Genomic DNA, 19,792 nt, shown 5'->3' on the forward strand with positions numbered 1-19,792 from the left:
GAATGGGGGCGGAGGTGCTGGGAAATGGGAATAGCAGTGGCAGATCAGAGGATAGATTCCAATTACTGATGGTAACTGAGAAAATCTCTAATTCCATTTTATTGGAGCATGAAAACCATCTTTGTTTAAGTGACACTGTACCTTCAGGACAGTATTTAAAAAATAAAACAAATGAACCAACCATTGCCGTGCCTTCCCTTCCCCAGTAAATCCACATTTGGATCTCAATTAGTGCAAATAATAATGGATCGATCCCTTCCAATCCATACTGAAATTATTTCCACAGAGGTGGAACTAATGGCAATATTTCACATAATTAGAACTTCCGACAGTATGGCTTCGAATATGTGCAAATATGCCATTCATTACTGCACTAATTGTATTAGCTGCATTTTCAGTTATTTTTCTGTTCAAGAAACAAAGGTAGTTATTCAACTGCTTAGAAAATGAACTAGAAGTGAAATGACTAGAACTGGAACTCAGATCTCTGACAGGGTTCAGACCAACAATGTTAAAGGACCCAGCAGGCAACCCTGGCAATCACAAAACAATCAATGCACTGGATCCAAAAAGGCCCCAAATAAAGCAAGAAAAACTCTCACTAAATAGACAGGAGAACAAAACATCAAGACCAGGAAAAGACTTCTTTTGCCACCCCAAATCTGCCTAAATGTGGCTAAGAGATAAGCTGGCCCCAGGCCCAGCTGATGAAGAACACAGCAACTGAGTTTAATTTAGATTCCAAAGCCTGCAGCATTGCCCACTTGGATCAATTATTTTTCAAAGAGATATCTCTTACAGAAGCTCTTTTTGTGGAAGGGGCAAAACTCTTGGTTGTGCTCTAAGAGGGGACAAAAGAGATGGTTTCAGAGGAATCTGGAAGATTTCTAAAGACAGATGCAGAGGGAAATAACTAGAAACAGAACAATTCCCATGTAACACTATCAAGACTGCAAAAAACCATAATTCTCCCAGATTGATGAACTCTCATGCACACTGTTGATCAATCATGATCCAGAAGGACCCATGATGAAGAGAGCACTTGACCCACTGCATGCCAGAGAGGTGCAGATCCCCACACAGAATGAGACTTGTATTTTGGGGAATTTGTTTTGTTTGACTAAGCTTTTGGTGTTATTAGACCTTTGTTTTTTTTTTCCTTTTCCCCAGCAGGAAAAGGCATGTGAGGTAAAAAAAAAAAAATCCTTGATAACTAAAAAACTAAAAAGATAAAAAATTTAAGGCAGCACCCTTAAACACAAAGGTAGTTCAGTCAACTCTTTTCTATTAAAGAGTCAGCCTGTCCCAGTCATTGTGGAATGACTCTGCCCTCATTAGGGAAATATTCTGCCAGGAAATTTTTAAATGCTAGAAAGATTTTAAACTTTTATACCATTAACTGTGACTCTCCTATTCCCCAGGGAAATATTCTTCCAGGAAATTTTTAAATCCTAGAAAGATTTTAAACCTTTATACCATTAACTATGACTCTCCCATTCCCCAGACACAAAAGGAAACTGGAAAGAAAGGCTATCAAAGAATTGTTTTGAAAAAAATTTAAAGACTACTTTTTAAAATATTATTTTAAATGTATCATGAATTAAATATTAAATTTAAATGTATTAAATATGAAATTTAAATGTATTTAAAAGTAATTTTAATTTGGAGAAATGAAAATGAAAAAATTCTAAGGACACAATTCTGTTTTGCCAGATTTTAACTAATCCAGAAGAGCAAAGTTAAGTGTTTTAAAATATTACCACTCATTAAAAATGATTCAAAACTTATCTTTATAATTTTCTAAAATCAAAGAAATTTAAAAGGTGCAAATTACAATTCTCCAAAATATCTTTTAAGTCTTATTGTATAAGGTATTCCTTCAATCCAACTTGAAAGAAATATAAAATTAAATCAAACCACTCATTACTCCATCCCCTTTCCAACAAACACAATTCATATTCCAGGATCCAAGGACAAAGTGTGTTGCAACCACAAAAAGCATCTCACACAATGCATTTCTCAGGCCCACATACATGTGTAAGATTCTGAAAAATCTTTCCAGAAAATCTTGCCAGCCTGCCCACAGTTTAACACAGGGAATCATTACTCAAGCATGACTTCAAATGGAAGAAGGAAAGTGTCAAGGACTCCCCCCATAGGCCTACAGAGAAGGTGGGGGGGAGATTACAATATGGTCGGAATTACTATTGAGGCAAGCCCATGCCCATTCCCCTAGCCCTCAGGGTACCTCCAACAGCTTCAAGCTGCGCTATAAGTCTTTGAGACAACACTGTATATAAGTCCATATGTGGAGGTGTATGTATGTATGTATGTATTTCTGTATGTATAGAGATGCATTTGTCTGATATATACATCACTTACATATATGTCTGAAAATCCTAGGCTGGCCAGACTCTATCCCTCCAAAGAAAAATATGATGCAGAAAAATAAATGAATCTTCTGAATAAGGCTCTTTTCTTAATTTTGGACTAGTCTGTTTTCCTTTCAAAAAGATCTCACATTAAGGAGGCCATGCTCTGTGTGTTCCATTGTTACCAGGATTCTATTTTCCTGATACTCTGAAAAATGCCAGGAGCCAAGAGGGAATGCTGCTGCTATTCCAGGCAAGTCCTCCCACAGGGCAGGCCCTAGATACCCAGGTGGGGCTGCCCCTCCTAGGAAACCAGAGTCATCCTCACAAACTCTTTCAAAGGGGCAAATACAGCCCACTGGGAACTGGTTTGGTTAGTATCTGTTCATTAAGCCTTGGTCCAAAGTAGCTTAATCTCAAATCACCTTTTTTAAAGAAAAACAAGCCTTTCAACCATCCTTTGGGGAGATGGAGAGAAGAGTAATTTCACTAGTTCTAGCTCTGATAGAGTCTTCCTTTCCTGAAGCTTCCCAATGAAATGAGAAGGCCAAGCAGACTGCCCAGGGTCCCACAGAGATCAGACCCTGGGACATCAGAATTTTTCTCCCCAACAACCAGGCTTCCATTATCATGAAAATGCCTAGGTAACCAATATGTCCAAGCAGCAGCCCAAGGCCCATTTATCTCAAACAGTAGTTGATGATAAAATACCAATATAATAAACTCAATTACCAGCATTAATGGAGGTGGAACAAAACTAGAATTGACCTCAAATGGTTGTCCCAAAGTCAATTCCTATTTGGTTTCAAGTGTATTTTTGTTAGGGATACCCTCTCTGGACAGGACACTTAGTAATTGTTAACTTCATTGAAAACTGAAGTTTTCAGGTGATTTCCTGACAGGAGGGCTGGAAGAATGAGACAAAGAGAGTAAATGATGGGTTCCCCAGGTCCTCAAAGCAGCTCACACTTACTTTCAGTCTCTCAAACCAAGAGGGAAACTATCTGACCAGGCCAAAAATAGGTCTATTAATCAGTAATATAATAAAATATAATTTTACCACCACTGGGGTACCTCCTCTCCTAAATAGCCTTGGGCTAATCTTCCTGAGTTATAGTCTGCTTCAGACATTAACATATGACCCCAACTGGGCAAGTCACTTTGGGGGGGGGGCGGTTTGCAATGCAAACGGGGTTAAGTGGCTTGCCCAAGGCCACATAGATAGGTAATTATTAAGTGTCTGAGACCAGATTTGAACCCAGCTACTCCTGACTCCAAGGCCAGTGCTTTATCTACTATGCCACCTAGCCGCCCCACAAGTCACTTTAGAGTGCTAAGTTCTCCTTAGATATCAGGTGATCTCAATCTTGAACTCAAGTTCCAGTTCATTAAGACAGGTAGAAAGAGGCTTTGGATACACTTGAGATTTAGGCAGTTACCCCTTAATTCCCTTATTCTCCAAAAAGAACCAATTTCAGAGGCACAAAACCTTGAAGAACTAATAGGGAAGGAAGCTGCACAGACTTGGGGAGGAATTTTGGGAAGTTTCATCTCCAGGTAAAATTAAAGAGCCGAGGCTTGAGTGCCCTCCCTGGCACAACTACCCCTCTCCCCAAATTCCACCCACATCACCTCCTGTACTTTGTTTCCTCATGAAACATTGTTCTGAACACTCATGTGTCTTGCACCAGCCTCCTAGACAGGGACAGCTTGATCTATACCCATTGGCACCCCACACTCAGCCAATGTCCCCTGCCCAGCTGCCCAAACTCCCAAAGCCTATCTCTCTTCCCAGTCCCTCAGGTTTCCCTTCTTTGGATCTGCATCTCTCTGGATGTTCCACTAGAACATTCCTCTGACCTCACAGACCCTCATCTCAGATTCAGCCCCCTCCAATCTAGAAGCAGCACTAACACACTCCTCTCCTCGCAGAAGCCCCCAAAGGTCTTAGCCCAGAGTTTGGAGCTGGCTCTCCCCAAGGTACAAATTCCAATCAAGAAGACTAAGGCGTCTTTGGGGCACATGCTCCCTCCACAGTCTATCTCAAGGTTGTCCAATCTGACTTTTACAAGTTTTTATTGAAACAATAGATAATATATTTTGATTGGCCATCTGAGTAAGAGCTCTGGTAGTTCATTTAGGTGCCACATTTTGGACAGTCCGGGTCTATTTTGTTGGGAATCCTCCTCTTCCTTACAGCTGGGTCTAAGGCCCTCCATAAAACCCTCCCTGAAAGCCCCCGCCAAGTGGTCTCCCCTCCCCCTCAAGGCCCTCAGAGCACTGGGTCAGGATAGCCTCTTTGCCTTTCTCAAATCCAACTGTGTACACATCATATCTCCCCCAAGATCCTTGAGGGACTCTGCCATCTTCTTGTGTACAAGTGGCTAGCACAGGAAGGTGGAAGCATTTAATAAAGAGGCTAAATTAAGCTCAAGGCCTGAATGTTTGTCTTTTATTCTCGAAGACCACACCATAAGGGAGGTGAGGCCATTGACAAGAACTTGAATTGGATTTGAATGGGGGCTGTGCTCACTTTTTCCTCCAGATTGAGCTGGGACAGTCCAGATAAGAATGAGGACAATGGGGATGGTCCTGGATATGAGGCAGTCAAGGTGAAGTGACTTTGCCCAAGGTGTCACAGATAGTAAGAGTCAAGTGTCTTGAGGCCAGATTCAAGATTCCATTCTCCTGAATTCAAGGCCAATGCTCCATTCTCTGTGCCACCAAGCTGACCCTCAAGGCCTGAATGATAACTTCTTCCATGCCCAAGTCTTACAGAATGAAGCTCTTAGTAAAGTAAAAGGGGTGGGATGGGGAACAGGGAGATGGGTAAAGAAAAGACCTTATCAGGGCCGCTAGGTGGCATAGTGGATAAAGCACCAGCTTTGGAGCCAGGAGTACCTGGCTGTGTAGCCTTGGGCAAGCCACTTGACCCCATTTGCCTTGCAAAAACCTAAAAAAAAAAAAGTTTAAAAAAAAAAGACCTTATCAAGGCCCTACTTCAGCCAGGCAGTATCCTAATCACTGGGGATACAAATCCATGCAAGCAAGAGAGTTCCTGACCTCAAGGTGCTTATATTCTAAATGGGGAAAGAAAGCAAGGGACTTGAGGAAGGAGTTGGTGAGCGCTAGGGCAAGGGCTGGCTGGAAGCACCAGAGAGGGCTGGCAATGGCCAGGCTGGGCCTGCTGGGAGAGGTGAGTGGATGAGGGTAGGGGGAAAACAAAGCAAAGCCAAGCCAGGCTCAGCCCTCAAGGATGCCCCAGGCTCATGTTTACAAACAAGGGTCTCTATAAGGGATATTCGGGCAGCCTGGAGGTCATCTCAGAGGAAAGCACTAGAAGGGCTTGGTGGAGGTGGTCTTTGAGCTGGGAGTCAAGAGGCCCTGAGGAGGGGCGGCTAGGTGGCATAGTGGACAAAGCACCAGCCTTGGAGTCAGGAATACCTGGGTTCAAATCCAGTCTCAGACATTTAATAATTACCTAGCTGTGTGGCCTTGGGCAAGCCACTTAACCCTGTTTGCTTTGCAAAAACCTTAAAAAAAGAGAGAGAGAGGCCCTGAGGAAAGAACAAGGCCTGACCAGAGGTTGGCTGGTTCAACTATCGGTGGCCCCAGGGTCCTTGGCACCCAGGCCTTCTCTCTTCCACTACCTCCTTAGGTCTGTCCAGATTCAGACTGGTGTTCTGTGACACTATCCATCCATCTCATCCCCTTCTCCTTTTGTCTTCAGTCTTTCCCAACGTCAGGGTCTTTTCCAATGAGACCTGTCTTATGTGACCAAAGGATTGAATCTTCTTGCTGTCCAAGGGACAGCTTCTCCAGCACCACACTTTGCAAGTGTCGATTCTGCGATGCTCAGCTTCCCTAGAGTCCAACTCTTGTAGTCATACATTGCTACTAGAAAATCCATAGTTTTGACTGTAAGAAACATAGTTGATAAGATGATGCCTCTGAATTCCAAAAAAGAAGATTTTCTATTTCCCTACTTTCGGGGGAAGGGAGAAACAGTGTTAGAGGAGAGAGGGTGATATTCAAGTGATAATGTAAAGGCAAATTCACCAGAACTAAACATTCTGCCTCTGTGTATCGTACAAGTCAAATTTGGAAGTTATCTTGGGGATGGTGTGTCTACAACATGGGTCTTCCTCAATTCAAGGTGGCCTCTTTAGTGTCCCTGAGAAGACACTCCAGATGTTCCAAGCCTAGGAAGTCCCAAGTTCTTTTCGGCAATAAATTTCAGTTAGTACTTGGGAACAGAAATGTAATAAAGGAAACAAATAAGACTTCTGGGGCCCTGAAATTGTTGCTTCCTGAAGTTTTTACTAAGCATCACAATCAGCTAACCTAGACACCAACTCCAGGAGAACTCTGTTCACAGAGCCTAATGGCTCACCTGATGGCAACCACCAAGTTTGAGTCGTCCTTGCACAAGGCTATTGTGACTGCTGGTTTCTTCTATTTTTTTTTGTCTCAATCACTGTCCTCCTAACCCAGATCCTCTGACCCAGTAGTATTGGGTACAGAGAAAATTGGAGTCTCAAAGACACAGAAAAGAGGTAACCAGCAAGAATGAAAGCCAAGGGGGAAGGGGCACAGGAATTTTCACTAAGCTTTTTACAAAGGCACAATGTTTTTAAAATGGTGAGTTTTTCAGAGGTTCTTGTTCCTTTACCACTGTTCTCTGCTAATTCAACTGTTTTTTCTTTAACAATTAAATTCTGTAGATGACTATAATGTCTATAGCTACCAGAATATTGATACAGACACGTATACACAAACAAACTGACTGCAAATTTGAGTTCATTAGAAATCCCAGAATGTGGCTTAGTCAGCACTCTCCATCTCCAGTCCCGCACTGAAGCACTTATTTGAAGAGGCAGAGAGGTGTAGTGTAGGGTATACACACCATTCACAATTTCCAAGGATTTTCAGTGACACTCATACTCCACCTATAGGTTCTGCATCACATATGTGATAGTCCTCTACATTTCTTTTTTTCCTTTTTTATCTTGACAGCCTCTTTTGGATCAACACAAGCAATGGAATCATTAAGCATGGCGACACTAAATGCCACTCTCTGGAATGAGACTGCCAGCACCACCAGTCCACCCACCACCACGTCGGCCTACCAATACATTGGCTTCCAAGTCCAAAAGGTTTACCCTTTCCATGATAACTGGAACACGGCCTGCTTTATCATCATGCTATTATTCATATTTACAGTGGTCTCTCTGATGCTGTTGGCCTTTGTTTACGAGGTGCTTGATTGCTGCTGCTGCGCCAAAGACAAAACTATGAGTGACTTGGAAAGTGAACCAAGCCCTCTGCGCACCATGATGGACAACATCAGGAGGCGGGACACTGAAGTGGTTTAGCAGCCAGACAGACCTGAGACAGAATGTTGGCACAAATGCCTCTGACCTCCACGGGGGGGGGGGGGTAGGAGAGAGGAGTCCTGAGGTTCTGACCCCCATCGGGGCTACATCTATGCAGCCTAGTACGATGGGGACCCCAGCCTTAGCAGGGTCCTGCCTTCATCAATTCTTCAGCTATCCTTTTGTAAAAAGATGTCATAGTGCAAATGAAAGTTGTTCCTTTTTTGAGTGGCTTAGTGGCTTTCGCTGTATATATCCATGGTAAAATCCTTATAAATGCAGTTTTGAGCAATCAGTGTGGCATTTGTCCTGGTCTTCCCCCAAACTTCCATTTTGCCATAAGTTGCCAGAGGGTCAGCAAACCCAAGAGACTTTGTGGAGATCAGACCCAGGTGGGGGGGGGGGGGGGGGGCTCTTCAGCTGCAAATACATGGCCCAAAGCTAAAACCCTGAATGCAGAAGCACAGTCATACTGTGCCCTCCTAATAGACAGAACCTTAACCTATATCCTAGGAATTCACAAGATCACTAAGTACTATCCTCTTCCCCAGGTCCTTCAGCAATTAAAGAAAGACCCAAATTAAACAGATTGCACCAAGAGCCCACTAAGTCTCATAGTTGCTCCTACTCCTTAAAAAAAACATTTCCAATTTTTAAAATTATTTTTAAAGATCTGACCTTTAGAGAATATTAATACAAATAACTTCAACATTATTGAATAGCCTTCAAACAAAGTAGCAATGAAGGGATAGCCAGAAAAAGAGGAGAAATGTATTCCCTTCCCTTCCATTCAGAGGGGTTTGACCACTGGTGCTGAACATATATATGCCATTAAATTCAGCTGATGGATTGGTGAATTTTGCTGTTTCTCCTTTTTTTTTTTTGTTTTGTTTGAAATAAATAAAAGTGCTCTAGGGAGAAACAGATTTGAAAATGAAGGCAGTATCTAAATAAAAGAAAAAATTAAAATGTATTAATGAATGGCCAGTCTTCCTAGATACTGCAGTTATGAGCAAAATTTACCAAGGACCTCATCTCATCTCCGTAGAAATAGAGAGGAAGGTCAAAAGTGTGTCTATTAAACATGACTATAAAGAATGATGCTGCAGAATTTCTAAGAAAGGAAGAATCTGTTATTCGATTAAGAAGCCCCAAATAGGGTCTGCAAGTTAACAAATTTCAAAATGTAATGAATCCATTTCAAAGAGCTATACTCTTTGCAAGTAAAGGAATATTTTTTTTTAAATGCTACCGCAGTAAAAAAAGAAAAAAGAAAAAAGTTATTGAACTCTGTCACTGGAAAAGACTTTGGAGATCATATAATTAGTCCAAATTTTCTTATATATAATTTAGAGATCATATAATTAGTCTAAATTTTCCTGAAAAGAAAACTGATTTAAGCACATCAGCAAATGCTGACAAGAAAAGGTTGATACTTTACCCCATTCTCATAATGTGATTATTTATGTAGAAATCTCTTCCCATATTAATTTCTCCTTTTTATCTTTCAAATACACAACACTACTTTGTTCTTAAGGGCCATCTGTGAACACTTGATGATTTTACCAAAGTGAACCCTCAAAAAGGTTGTGGGAAGAACCTTGGCCTTGCCAAGTCTAAGGCCAAGAAGCAGCTGGTCTCCCTTGCAAATGTGACAGGCCAAATCCTGAGTGCTGGGGGCCATCTGAGCCTCCAGGTGTTCAAGTCTAGGAAGCATGAACCCAAAATGAAGCAAACCTGTCATGTCCCATCATTTCCCAGTTCCCTGCAATGGTCAAAGGAAATAAATGAATGAAATCAGAACCAGGAAACAGACAATACAAATCACTAAAGCTATAGGAAAGAGGATGTGAATTGAACAAAGGAAGGGTCCATCAATCCCCACCCCAGATCAGGAAAATCAGATGAACAGGTTAATTGGGAGATAGTTAACAAATAAACATTAAGATGTAAAACATACAAAAGAGGGGTGGCTAGGCGGCAGAGTGGATAAAGCACAAGCCCTGGAGTCAGGAGTACCTGGGTTCAAAATCCAGCCCCAGACACTTAATACTTACTTAGCCATGTGGCCTTGGGCAAGCCACTTAACCCCATTTGCCTTGCAAAAAAAAAAAAAATCCTTAAAAAAAAATGAAAACATACAAAAGAAATAGTTAATATGAATAGGGGCTTCCTAAAAGTCAGTCCATGCCTCATAGGCCAAGGATGCTTCTGTGAGGTTTAGAGACCCTGCTTCTATTGAAGTTTGACTGCAAAAAGGAAAATTCCCTAAACTTTTTTAAACCATCACTGGATAGCTTCAACTAGAAGCTGCTTAGGTACCAATATTAAATAACTGGGTCTATGGCAATTCAAGGCCAATAACCACAAAGCAAAGTCCCCAAAGCTCAATTCTGGCAAATAATGACATGTGGTCAGCAACCCTTCCCTTTCCATCTCCCTTCTCATCTCCGCCCCACCCCCCATTCTTCCCAGCTGAGGTCTAGAAGAATCTTACCTTTGAATCTTGGGAAAGGGCAGGAAGTGGAGTTGCTTCCTTTTCTCTCAGTACATCATCAGCCCTGACATACCCTCCATTAACACAGATGAACACTCACTCTCAAGACTCAGTGCCAGCCAGTCAACACATTTCTGACCTTTGTTTCGAGATCACAGAATCAAAATGCTAGCATAGGCCCTATTCTCCTTCAGAGCTATCAGCAGAGTATCTGTTCCTGTCCCTGTATTACCCTTGGCCCTGCATCATTAATTTAGAGTAGGAACCAACCCTTTGACCCCAAAGATGAAGACTCCAAGGGGCCAAGTGACATGTCCCAGATCACTGAGGGAGAGAAGGAGCTAGTCCTCTCCTTAAGAGGCCAACAATACCTCTACTTCAGTGACAGACCTGGGACTCCTCTACTGGGGTCATCCTCATCGGAGATGGGCTCCATCCTTCCCTGCCTGCCTTGCCCCTCTTGTGCATTGCCTCAAGGAAATTCAGGGTAAAAAGTAGGGTCTTCCCCCATAGGAGTTCAGGGGACCCAGATGCACAAAGTCAATGGGCTGGCTGTTCCCTGCCACACTCAAGAACACTCAGCCTTCCTCAGGAAGACTATATTTGGGGTCTTGCTTGGACATCCACCTGATGCTAGAGGGCCAGAGCAGGTGATTCTTACTGATCTCTGGCTCAGTCTGGTGTCCACTCCCATACAACACATGGGAATCTCCAAGTGAAGGCAGGCCTAGGGACACAATGGACAGCTCCTTGCATACAAGAACACGGGGAAGAGACAATGCTCAGGTAATAAAGACTTGAAAATGCAGAAGAGTCCAGCCAAGTATCTGCCCATCCCTGCAGACAATGAAAGCTGGATGTCACACAGGCAGCCTGTTTCATGCACCTACAACCTAAACCAGGTGAAAATGTCACTGGGAAACATGTTTTTAAAATAAATCATGTTAATATGTAGTTTAGTGGCCATGGTTATAAGCCCCTGGTTCATAGACTATGTTGATACTTCTCTCTCCTGACATTGTCTATATCATCCCAGATGCCCAGGTCACCTGCACCTCAGGGTAATAAAACACAGCATGAGGTGACATCCCCACTTGAGACAGGAGTTCACAAAGATAGCATTCCCCAAGTGGACACCAGGTAGAGTCCCACAGGTTCACTTTGGCCCTGACTCCTTGTTCACTTCCAGATCTCAAGCCTCCATGTTTGGTGTATGAGGGGGATCATTGTAGGGCCTGTTGGATTAGAATCTGCATTCTAGAACCATGGCTGAAAAGGGCTAGTCTTCAGAGTCTGGTTCCTTGTAGTGGAATATTCAGGAATCAAAGGAGGCTTCTCTAATTCATGAGCCACCTGAAGTCCCCCCCAAGGACTTGGTCTCTTCCACTGACCTTCTTCCCAGTCTAGTTCAGTCCATTGTCTTTGTAGGTCACAACCCCTGTAGCTTGACTCCTAGACCAGCTGATGGGCTCTTCAGGGAAGTCCCCAGGGGTGAAGCAGTGGGGACAGACTTGGGAGTTGGGAAAAACTCTGGTACAAAAGCTGCCTGGCTGCCCCAGGTCAAAGAATGCAGCCCTCAATTGCCCAATAAGGATAATAATGGCATCTCCTATCTAGGGTCACTGTGAGGATCACATGAAAATGTCTCTTAGGAGATCTGTAGAACCTAGAGCTCACTACACAAGAACTATGGCTGTGAGAGACCCAGTCTAAGACAGAGTCCCATGGGTACAGTAGAGACCTACTGATCAATACACAATAAATTTAATTCAGGATTTCTGATAGGTAAAGTCAACCAATTAATCCACAAGCATTCATCAAGGGACTGATATGGGTCACGTGCTTTCTGCAGGAGATAAGCATTCTCCTAGGTGAGGTTGCACAACTGTGGGTGTGGATGGGCATGTTCACATGTGTAAATAAAGAATAAATATGGGGCTATGGGGCGGCTAGGTGGCACAGTGCATAGAGCACCGGCCCTGGAGTCAGGAGTACCTGGGTTCAAATCCAGTCTCAGACACTTAATAATGACCTAGCTGTGTGGCCTTGGGCAAGCCACTTAACCCCATTTGCCTTGCAAAAAACCTAAAAAAAAAAAAAAAAGAATAAATAGGAGGGGCAGCTAGGTGGTGCAGTAGATAGAGCACCAGATAAAGCACTGGTCCTGGACTCACAAGGACCTGAGTTCAAATCCGGCCTCAGACATTTAATACTTGCTTAACATGGGCAAGTCACTTAACCCCATAACCTTGCAAAAAAATTTTTTTCTTTGTTTTTTTTTGTTTTTTTTAGGTTTTTGCAAGGCAAATGGAGTTAAGTGGCTTGCCCAAGGCCACACAGCTAGGTCATTATTAAGTCTGAGACTGGATTTGAACCCAGGTACTCCTGACTCCAGGGCAGGTGCTCCATCCACTGCGCCACCTAGCCACCTCAAAAAATTTTTAAAAAAAGAAAAAATAGGAAAAGCAAAACTAAGAACATTTCAGGTTGGGATTATAACCAGGTGTCTTCAAACCTGGGTGCCTGACAAGGGTCACACTGAGTCCTGGGGATACAGAGAGAAGCAAAACCGGCGTCCCCTCCTTGAAGGGGAACCCAGTCTAACAGAGGTAAGAGGGGCCCAGAAAGTTTCCTACAGAAAGGATACCAACAATTCCACCCTTTACCCTTTGATGTACCTGACCACCCCCATTCAACTAGAAGTAGATTCAAAAGAAATGACATCCAACCCCAATCCCCCTTAGTAAAATTAAAACAAAAAGGCTGGAATGTTGGATCCAGGCTCGAGTTTCAGTGTTGCTCAGTAGAGTCCCACTAATTATCCTTTCCTAATTACATGAACCCTAACCTCCACAGAAACTCCAAACAACACACAATCTCACCTTGGTGAACCCCCAAACAAAACATGCCCTTCAGGGAGATCCCAACGATTCCCAGTCCCTATAGAAATTCATAACACTCTGCCTCCTACATCCCAGACCCTCTAAAAAGACTTGCTCTCCCCACCAACCCACTGCTGGAGTCTGTCCAGATCCAGCCCACTATACTTTCCTTCAATAAACAGCCTTGCATTCACTCCCATTCATAGCACCATCTTTCACCTTTTGACCTTTCAGACACGAGTGCTTGAAAGCCAGGCAAGACCAGAGAAGGCAGGGTGGGAATGAGCTATGGCCCAGCAGCCTGGGAGGCTTTGCCTTAGAGCTCCATAAGAGCTACAGACTCAGGTTCTTGCTGCTCTCTATGTGTCAGTGATTTCCACCACCTCCACAGCCTGCTCCAGCCAGGAAACGAAGTAATCATCATCATCTCGGGTTCTTTGGTACCCTGAGCTGGCCAAGGCTGGGAACCTGGGGATTCAGTCCCAGGACTCATCTTCTAGCAAGGGAAAGCTCACATTTTTTTTTTTTGTTAGGTTTTTTTGGCAAGGCAAATGGGGTTAAGTGGCTTGCTCAAAGCCACAGTGCTAGGTCATTATTAAGTGTCTGAGGTCGGATTTGAACTCAGGTACTCCTGACTCCAGGGCCGGTGCTCTATCCACTGCGCCACCTAGCTGCCCCTTATAACATCTTTCAACGAATAGTTTTCAAGACAAAAAATTCACTGGAGAAAACTGGAAAGCCCACCTTCCTGAGGAGAATGATCTCATTTTCTCCCCACTCAAATTTCTCCTCAAAAGAAGGCTGGTGGAACAATATCCTAACCCCTTCTCCCAGGCAAACTGGGTTAGGTAGTGTGCTGAGTCATTTTTCAGTCATGTCCAACTCTTCATGGGCCCATCTGGGTCATCATTTCCTTTTCCAGATCATTTTACAGATGAGGCAATCAACAGGGTTCAGTGACTTGCCAAAAGTCACACAGCTAGACAGTGTCTGAGGCTGGATTTGAACTCACAAAGATGAGTCTTCCTGTTTCCACTGCACCAAGACTCTTCCTGAAAAGATGCTGAAGCCAGGACAGGAGCCCCAGGAGCATGGGGCCGCCTCAAGCCAGGGGGCTTCACCCAGTTGAGTACTTGGGAGGTGCTCAATTCCCCCTTGGAACAAAGCCTTTTGCTGCTAAGACTGAGGTAATCTCCCATCTCTAGGATTTCCTTTAGCTCCTATCTTGTGTCCTGTTTTGTTGTCATGAAAAATTAAGCCTGTGAACTGCAGATTCTGCGAGATAGGATCTACAGTTCACAGGCCTAGGTCTCACACAACAAGAAAACAGACCACCAGAGGACCCAGCCTGAATCCTTGGGTGGAGGCAGTTAAGTGGCACAATGGTTCAAATCCAGTCTCAGACATTTACTAGCAGTATGACCCAGGGCAAGTCACTTAATCACAATTGTCTCAAAAAAAAATTAAAAAGAGAATGCAGATAAACAGTAGTGTCAAACTCTGAGGAGACCTCACCCTGACTGAAAAAATCCAAAATTAACACTATCTATGTTGTGTTTTATTGCCATTTATTTTGTTAAGATTTCCCAATGACATTTTAATCTATCCACAGCCACCTATAGTCTGCAACCTCTGGAGTTCAGGAATACCCCCAGGGTAGAGGAGAAAAGCAAATCTCAATTTCAGATTCAACTTCAAAAGTGAGACCTACAAAAAAAAAGTAAAAGTCTTCCCTCAAGATGACAATTTAAATTCTTATCACTGTCCATTTGACTTTACTTTTCCCAGATGTTTTTTCCTTTCTATTTCTTTTAAAGAGTAAAACATACACACACACTATTAAATGATCTAATCCTCAAAGGAGTGTTGTGAAGCTTAATAAGTCAATGTTTATAGAACACTCTAGTAATGGATAGCTATTCTGAGAAACTGTACATCTGAGAGGGCTATATACAGCCATTGAAATACTTACACTCTTGGTGAGAACCACAGTTTGGATACACAGTGAACTCTGTACTAATGCTTTTGATCCACTTTGGGGGGGTGGGAGAATCATAAGTGGGGTAAAATCTCCCCTACTCTACTCCCTTGAATGGAATGCTGGACTTCTTGAGCAGCCTTGGCCCACATCCTCCTACGCGGTATTGAAGAACATGGATATACATCACAGTAAATTCGTTTACGGTAGAAGATAGAAATGGGTCAATTCCTCCCCTCCAGTGAGCAGGCTTTCTGTATTCAGTCATGCTAGCCAGGTCTGTTGACTTGCTTATTTAAAAGGGTACTGTTAGCTCAGAGCCTGGGTCAAAGACGAAACATGAGCAGTCTCTCTGGAGGCTGAACGTTAGCACTGAATTTTATTTAAAACTTAAAGAGAACTACAATACTGTCTGGTCCCCTGAGGAAGTGTGAGGCCCAGAGTCTGCATCATGAGCCGGATGACCAGGCTCCTGTGGCCGGTCACTGGGTCAGTCCTCGCTTCCTTTTCCTCTACACAATGTCCCTTCAGCTCTCCAAGAGGCTCATATTCCAGGAGGGACACAAAGAGCCCTTCCATTTTGTCCCTTGGTGATGCCAAGAGCCAGGGCCAGAGGGCGGAAGCCACTATAGAGTCTGCTCCCCCTCGGGCTCACTGGACCACCCCATCTGTGACAGGGCAGCTGAAGCTCCTCCATTCGTTAGTGCTTAACAGAAGTTGGAGGGGAAAGGGCCTTCTGAGACACTCACAGGTAGCCTGATGAACTGGGTTTTTCCTACTTTACAATAGTCAGCCAGGCAGAATCCAGGGAGGACTGGTCTCAATGCAGCATGGCCCCCAGCAATCCAGGAGGGAGGGTCCCAGGGTGAGTCAGGTTGTCTGATGTCAGCTTCTCCATTCATGAAGGTCCCAGACATCTCTAATCAAGTGTAAATTCCACTGTCTCTTTTCCTTGGAACATGAGCTCCTTAAATGAAGGGGTGCTGAGCTGGCTCCTGTTTGCATCCTGGAGATGATCACAGGCCCTGCCACACAGAAGGTGCTTACAAGTGATTTCTTCCTTCCCACTAGTTCTTTACACGTTTCACTTCTATCTCTAGGTTCTACAATTTCACTTAGAATCAGACTAGTCATCCATGATTTCTCTGACTTCCTCTACTTCATCTCATAATAAAGTAATAATGCTTTACATCACACAGTTTAATCAAACATTTCCCATCTAATGGGTGCCCATCTTGTTTCTCATTCTAGGTGACAATAACAAAACTATGAATAGTTGATGAGTGGTCTTGAAGGTCCTTCTCCAGCAGAGGAGTTCTTGGGGGTCAAAGATAAAGGGCTTAGCTACTTTTCCCAAGTAATTTCAAGGGGCAGAGCCAAGATGGCAACAGGAGAAGATCCTCTCTTAGATGCTCTCTCTTCCTAATATTTTGAAACTTATAAAATAAGGACTCTAACTAAATTTTTGAGAGACAGAACCTGCAGAGGGATCCAGTTAGGCAATTATCCCGTCCAAGGAAACCTTAAAAATAGCGGAAAGGCTCCACTCCATGGGGTTAGGGGGCAGCCACCAGAGTGAAGGAACTTTAGCCTCTTGGAGGCAGCCCCAGCTCAGGGCAGTGGGGACAGTTTCCTGACCTACACCCTGGGGAGCACTGGGCACAACTTGGAAGATCAGCAGGGGACCTCTGCCAGAGTGAGTATGTGAAACCCAGCCCTCAGGGCACTCAGAGAGAACCAGAAGCAGGAGGGGCTGGTAAGCAGGAGCCCCCAGGCAACTCAGCCTAGGTAGGGAGGTGGAGAGAGACTTCCAAGGTCTGTCCTCTGTACCTGGATCAGGACTCTGGGGCTCTGACCACATTCATATCCTGATCACAGTCTAGGCCCCCCATAAAACAGCAGGGGCCCCCCACTTCAGCCCCGTGGCAGAGGGGTGTGCTTGTAGTCACTCACAAACCAGGAAGGAAGACAGAGCTTTACACACTGAGATCCTTGTGGGGGGGGGTATCCCAATAATACTCAAAGGCTCAGGAAGCACCCCAAAACCAGGCTCAGGCTGGGGAAATGAATAAACAGAGAAAAAAGAGGAACACTATTAAGAAATACATTGTCTATGATCACAAGAAAGATCAAAATACTCAGTCTGAAGATGAGGAAGTATATGGAAATTGGGCTCAGGATATGACAGAGCTCAAAAAAAGATTCTGAAAATCAAATGAGGGAGATAGAAGAAAAATTGGGAAAGAAATGAGAAAGATGCAGTAAAAACATGAAAAAAGAAGTCAGCAGCTTAGTCAGGGAGATCCAAAAAAATGCTGAAAAAAATAACATGTTAAAAACCAGCACAGATCAAATGGATAAAACAGTTCAAAAAGTTACTGAGAAGAATGCTTTAAAAAGCAGAATTGGCCAGATGGAAAGAGATAAGAAAGCTCTCTGAGGAAAACAAATCCTTCAGATGTAGAATGGAACTAAAGGAAGCTGCTGACTTTATGAGAAGTCAAGACACAGTATTTCAACACCAAAAGAATGAAAAATTAGAAGAAAATGTGAAATATCTCATTGAAAAAACAACAGATCTGGAAAACAAATTCAGGAAAGATAATTTAAAATTACTGGGATACCTGAAAGTCATGATCAGGAAAAGAGCCTTGACCTCATTTTTAAAAAATTCCTACAGGAAAATTGCCCAGATATCCTAGAAGCAGAGGGCAAAATAGAAATTGAGAGAATCCACCCATCTCCCCCAGAAAGAGATCCAAGTAATTCCAACTGCCTCACAATCAGCTCATTCTCAGCTTCGGGGTCAATGTACTAACACCAGCCTTCCAACAGCAGCTGCTTCCATTTTTGTCTTCCATGACAATTTCCTAGGTCTGGGATGAAACTTCAGCTGCTTCCCTTTCTATTTATCTTCTAATTACTAGATTTTTGGAGCGTTTTTTCATGATTTTCAATCCTTTCGAAAACTTCATATTCTTTCTCCATTTATCTAGTTGAGTATGGTCCTTGTGCCAATTCTTTCCCTTGGTTTGCCATAGTTATAAAATATGCCTCCATTCATTCTCCCACTTGGCTGAAGCCTGGTTTGTTTTTAGTACATGATAAATCTAACAACCAGTAATTGCAAAGTTGTCCTGCTCGTCTCTGACTCTAAACTTCTTTCTATTCCTTTCTGTGTGTTTTCTTTTTCTTTTTTGGTGGATTCTGATTTTTTAGATTTTTCAAGGCAATGGGGTTAAGTGGCTTGCCCAAGGCCACACGGCTAGGTAATTATCAAGTGTCTGAGGTTGGACTTGAACCCAGGTACTCCTGACTCCAAGGCCGGTGCTCTATTCACTGCGCCACCTAGCTGCCCCGGATTCTGATTTTTAATATGTTTTTCATTTTACAAAATAAAAACAATAACAAAACACTGTCATGTGGACAGCAAAACAGGAGAGAATTCATAATATAAAAAGAATTTCAATTTCAAGAAAGCCTATATAATAAATATTACATAGTATTCAAAATTGTCCATCTTTTCTTGGCTTCTTTATAGATTTTTTCCCCTCTTCTCTACTAGGCATGGTTTACTTTATTTTTTTTTCCTTCCCCCACCCCCAGAATGGCTATCATTGAGCATATAGATATAGACACCCATACCATGTGCAGACATTTCTTGTAAATAGACATTTACACCCATGCACACCCATATTTGTATTTGGTTTGTATGGATCTCTTATTTTGATCCTCTACTCTACTTCTATTCACTGCCTTGCTCTCCCCTTCATTCAAAGAATTCCTCCCTTTCACACCCATTTACGACCCCTCCCTATCAATCTATACACCTTTCTATATATCCTCTTATCCTATTCCCTAGCCTCCAACTCATTCTCACCCCATTCCCTCCTCTAATTTCTTTCTGAATGTAAAAGGGTTTTAGACTTTTACACATAAGTATACATATGCGTATATATCTATATCTATATGTATGTCTCTTTTCTAAAATGTTTTATCTGCATCTGTAAAACATTAATATTACATTAACATTACATCCCTCTCCTTTTCCCCATAATTCTCCCTCTTAAAAATTCAAAAGATGGGGCAGCTAGTTGGTGCAGCGGATAGAGCACCAGTCCTGGAGTCAGGAGGACCCGAATTCAAATCCAGCCGCAGACACTTACGGCCTAGCTGTGTGGCCTTGGGCAGGTCACTTAACCCCAATGCCTTCCAAAAAACAACTAAAAGTCCTCCTCGGAATTCCTATAGTAAGACTCAATGGAATCACCTGAGAACATATTATTCCTTCTGCCTCCCAAGTCCACCTCTTTTGGGGGAGGGGGGGTGCGGGCAGGCTCAATGTCAGTCCTCTGGACTTTCTTTAGTCTTCTGGTTCCGCCTAAGTCTACTCTCCAAGCCTTCCCAGATGTCTCTAAATCTGTCCCTCTAATCATTTCTCCCTATTCAGTGACACTTACATGCCCAATTTGCTCAGCTATCAGCAGTCCAATAGATGCCTTCCTTGCTTCCACTTCTCAGCTACAACAAAAGTGATGCTAGAAATAGTTTTGTGCAGAAGACTCTTATTCTCCCATCTCTGATGTGTGTATACACTTTGGAACATAGTCCAAATACAAACCTGCAGGCCTTCAAACCACCCAAACTGGCAGCAAATGGTTTCATCAAGAGTGTTCCCCCAAAGGGGC

General features: G+C 43.2%; 2 protein-coding genes across 3 annotated transcripts in view; one reads left to right on the forward strand and one right to left on the reverse strand.

Moving 5' to 3' along the window:
• GTF2E2 (general transcription factor IIE subunit 2) overlaps nucleotides 1-19,792 on the reverse strand; it is a 110,907-nt gene that overhangs the window by 84,138 nt on the left and 6,977 nt on the right. The gene's annotated exons all lie outside the window — the stretch shown is intronic.
• Nucleotides 4,265-7,793, forward strand: SMIM18 (small integral membrane protein 18). The gene is made up of 2 exons (XM_074228255.1): nucleotides 4,265-4,352; nucleotides 7,389-7,793. The coding sequence occupies exon 2, from the start codon at nucleotides 7,412-7,414 to the stop codon at nucleotides 7,745-7,747; it is 336 nt and encodes a 111-aa protein (XP_074084356.1). The 5' UTR covers nucleotides 4,265-4,352; nucleotides 7,389-7,411; the 3' UTR covers nucleotides 7,748-7,793.

Source organism: Macrotis lagotis, chromosome 3 (assembly GCF_037893015.1).
Source record: "Macrotis lagotis isolate mMagLag1 chromosome 3, bilby.v1.9.chrom.fasta, whole genome shotgun sequence".
In the NCBI taxonomy this organism is placed as follows: domain Eukaryota; kingdom Metazoa; phylum Chordata; class Mammalia; order Peramelemorphia; family Peramelidae; genus Macrotis; species Macrotis lagotis.

Coding starts and splice junctions, on each gene's coding strand:
- SMIM18 (XM_074228255.1), top strand. CDS start 7,412: ATGGAATCATTAAGCATGGCGACACTAAATGCCACTCTCTGGAATGAG.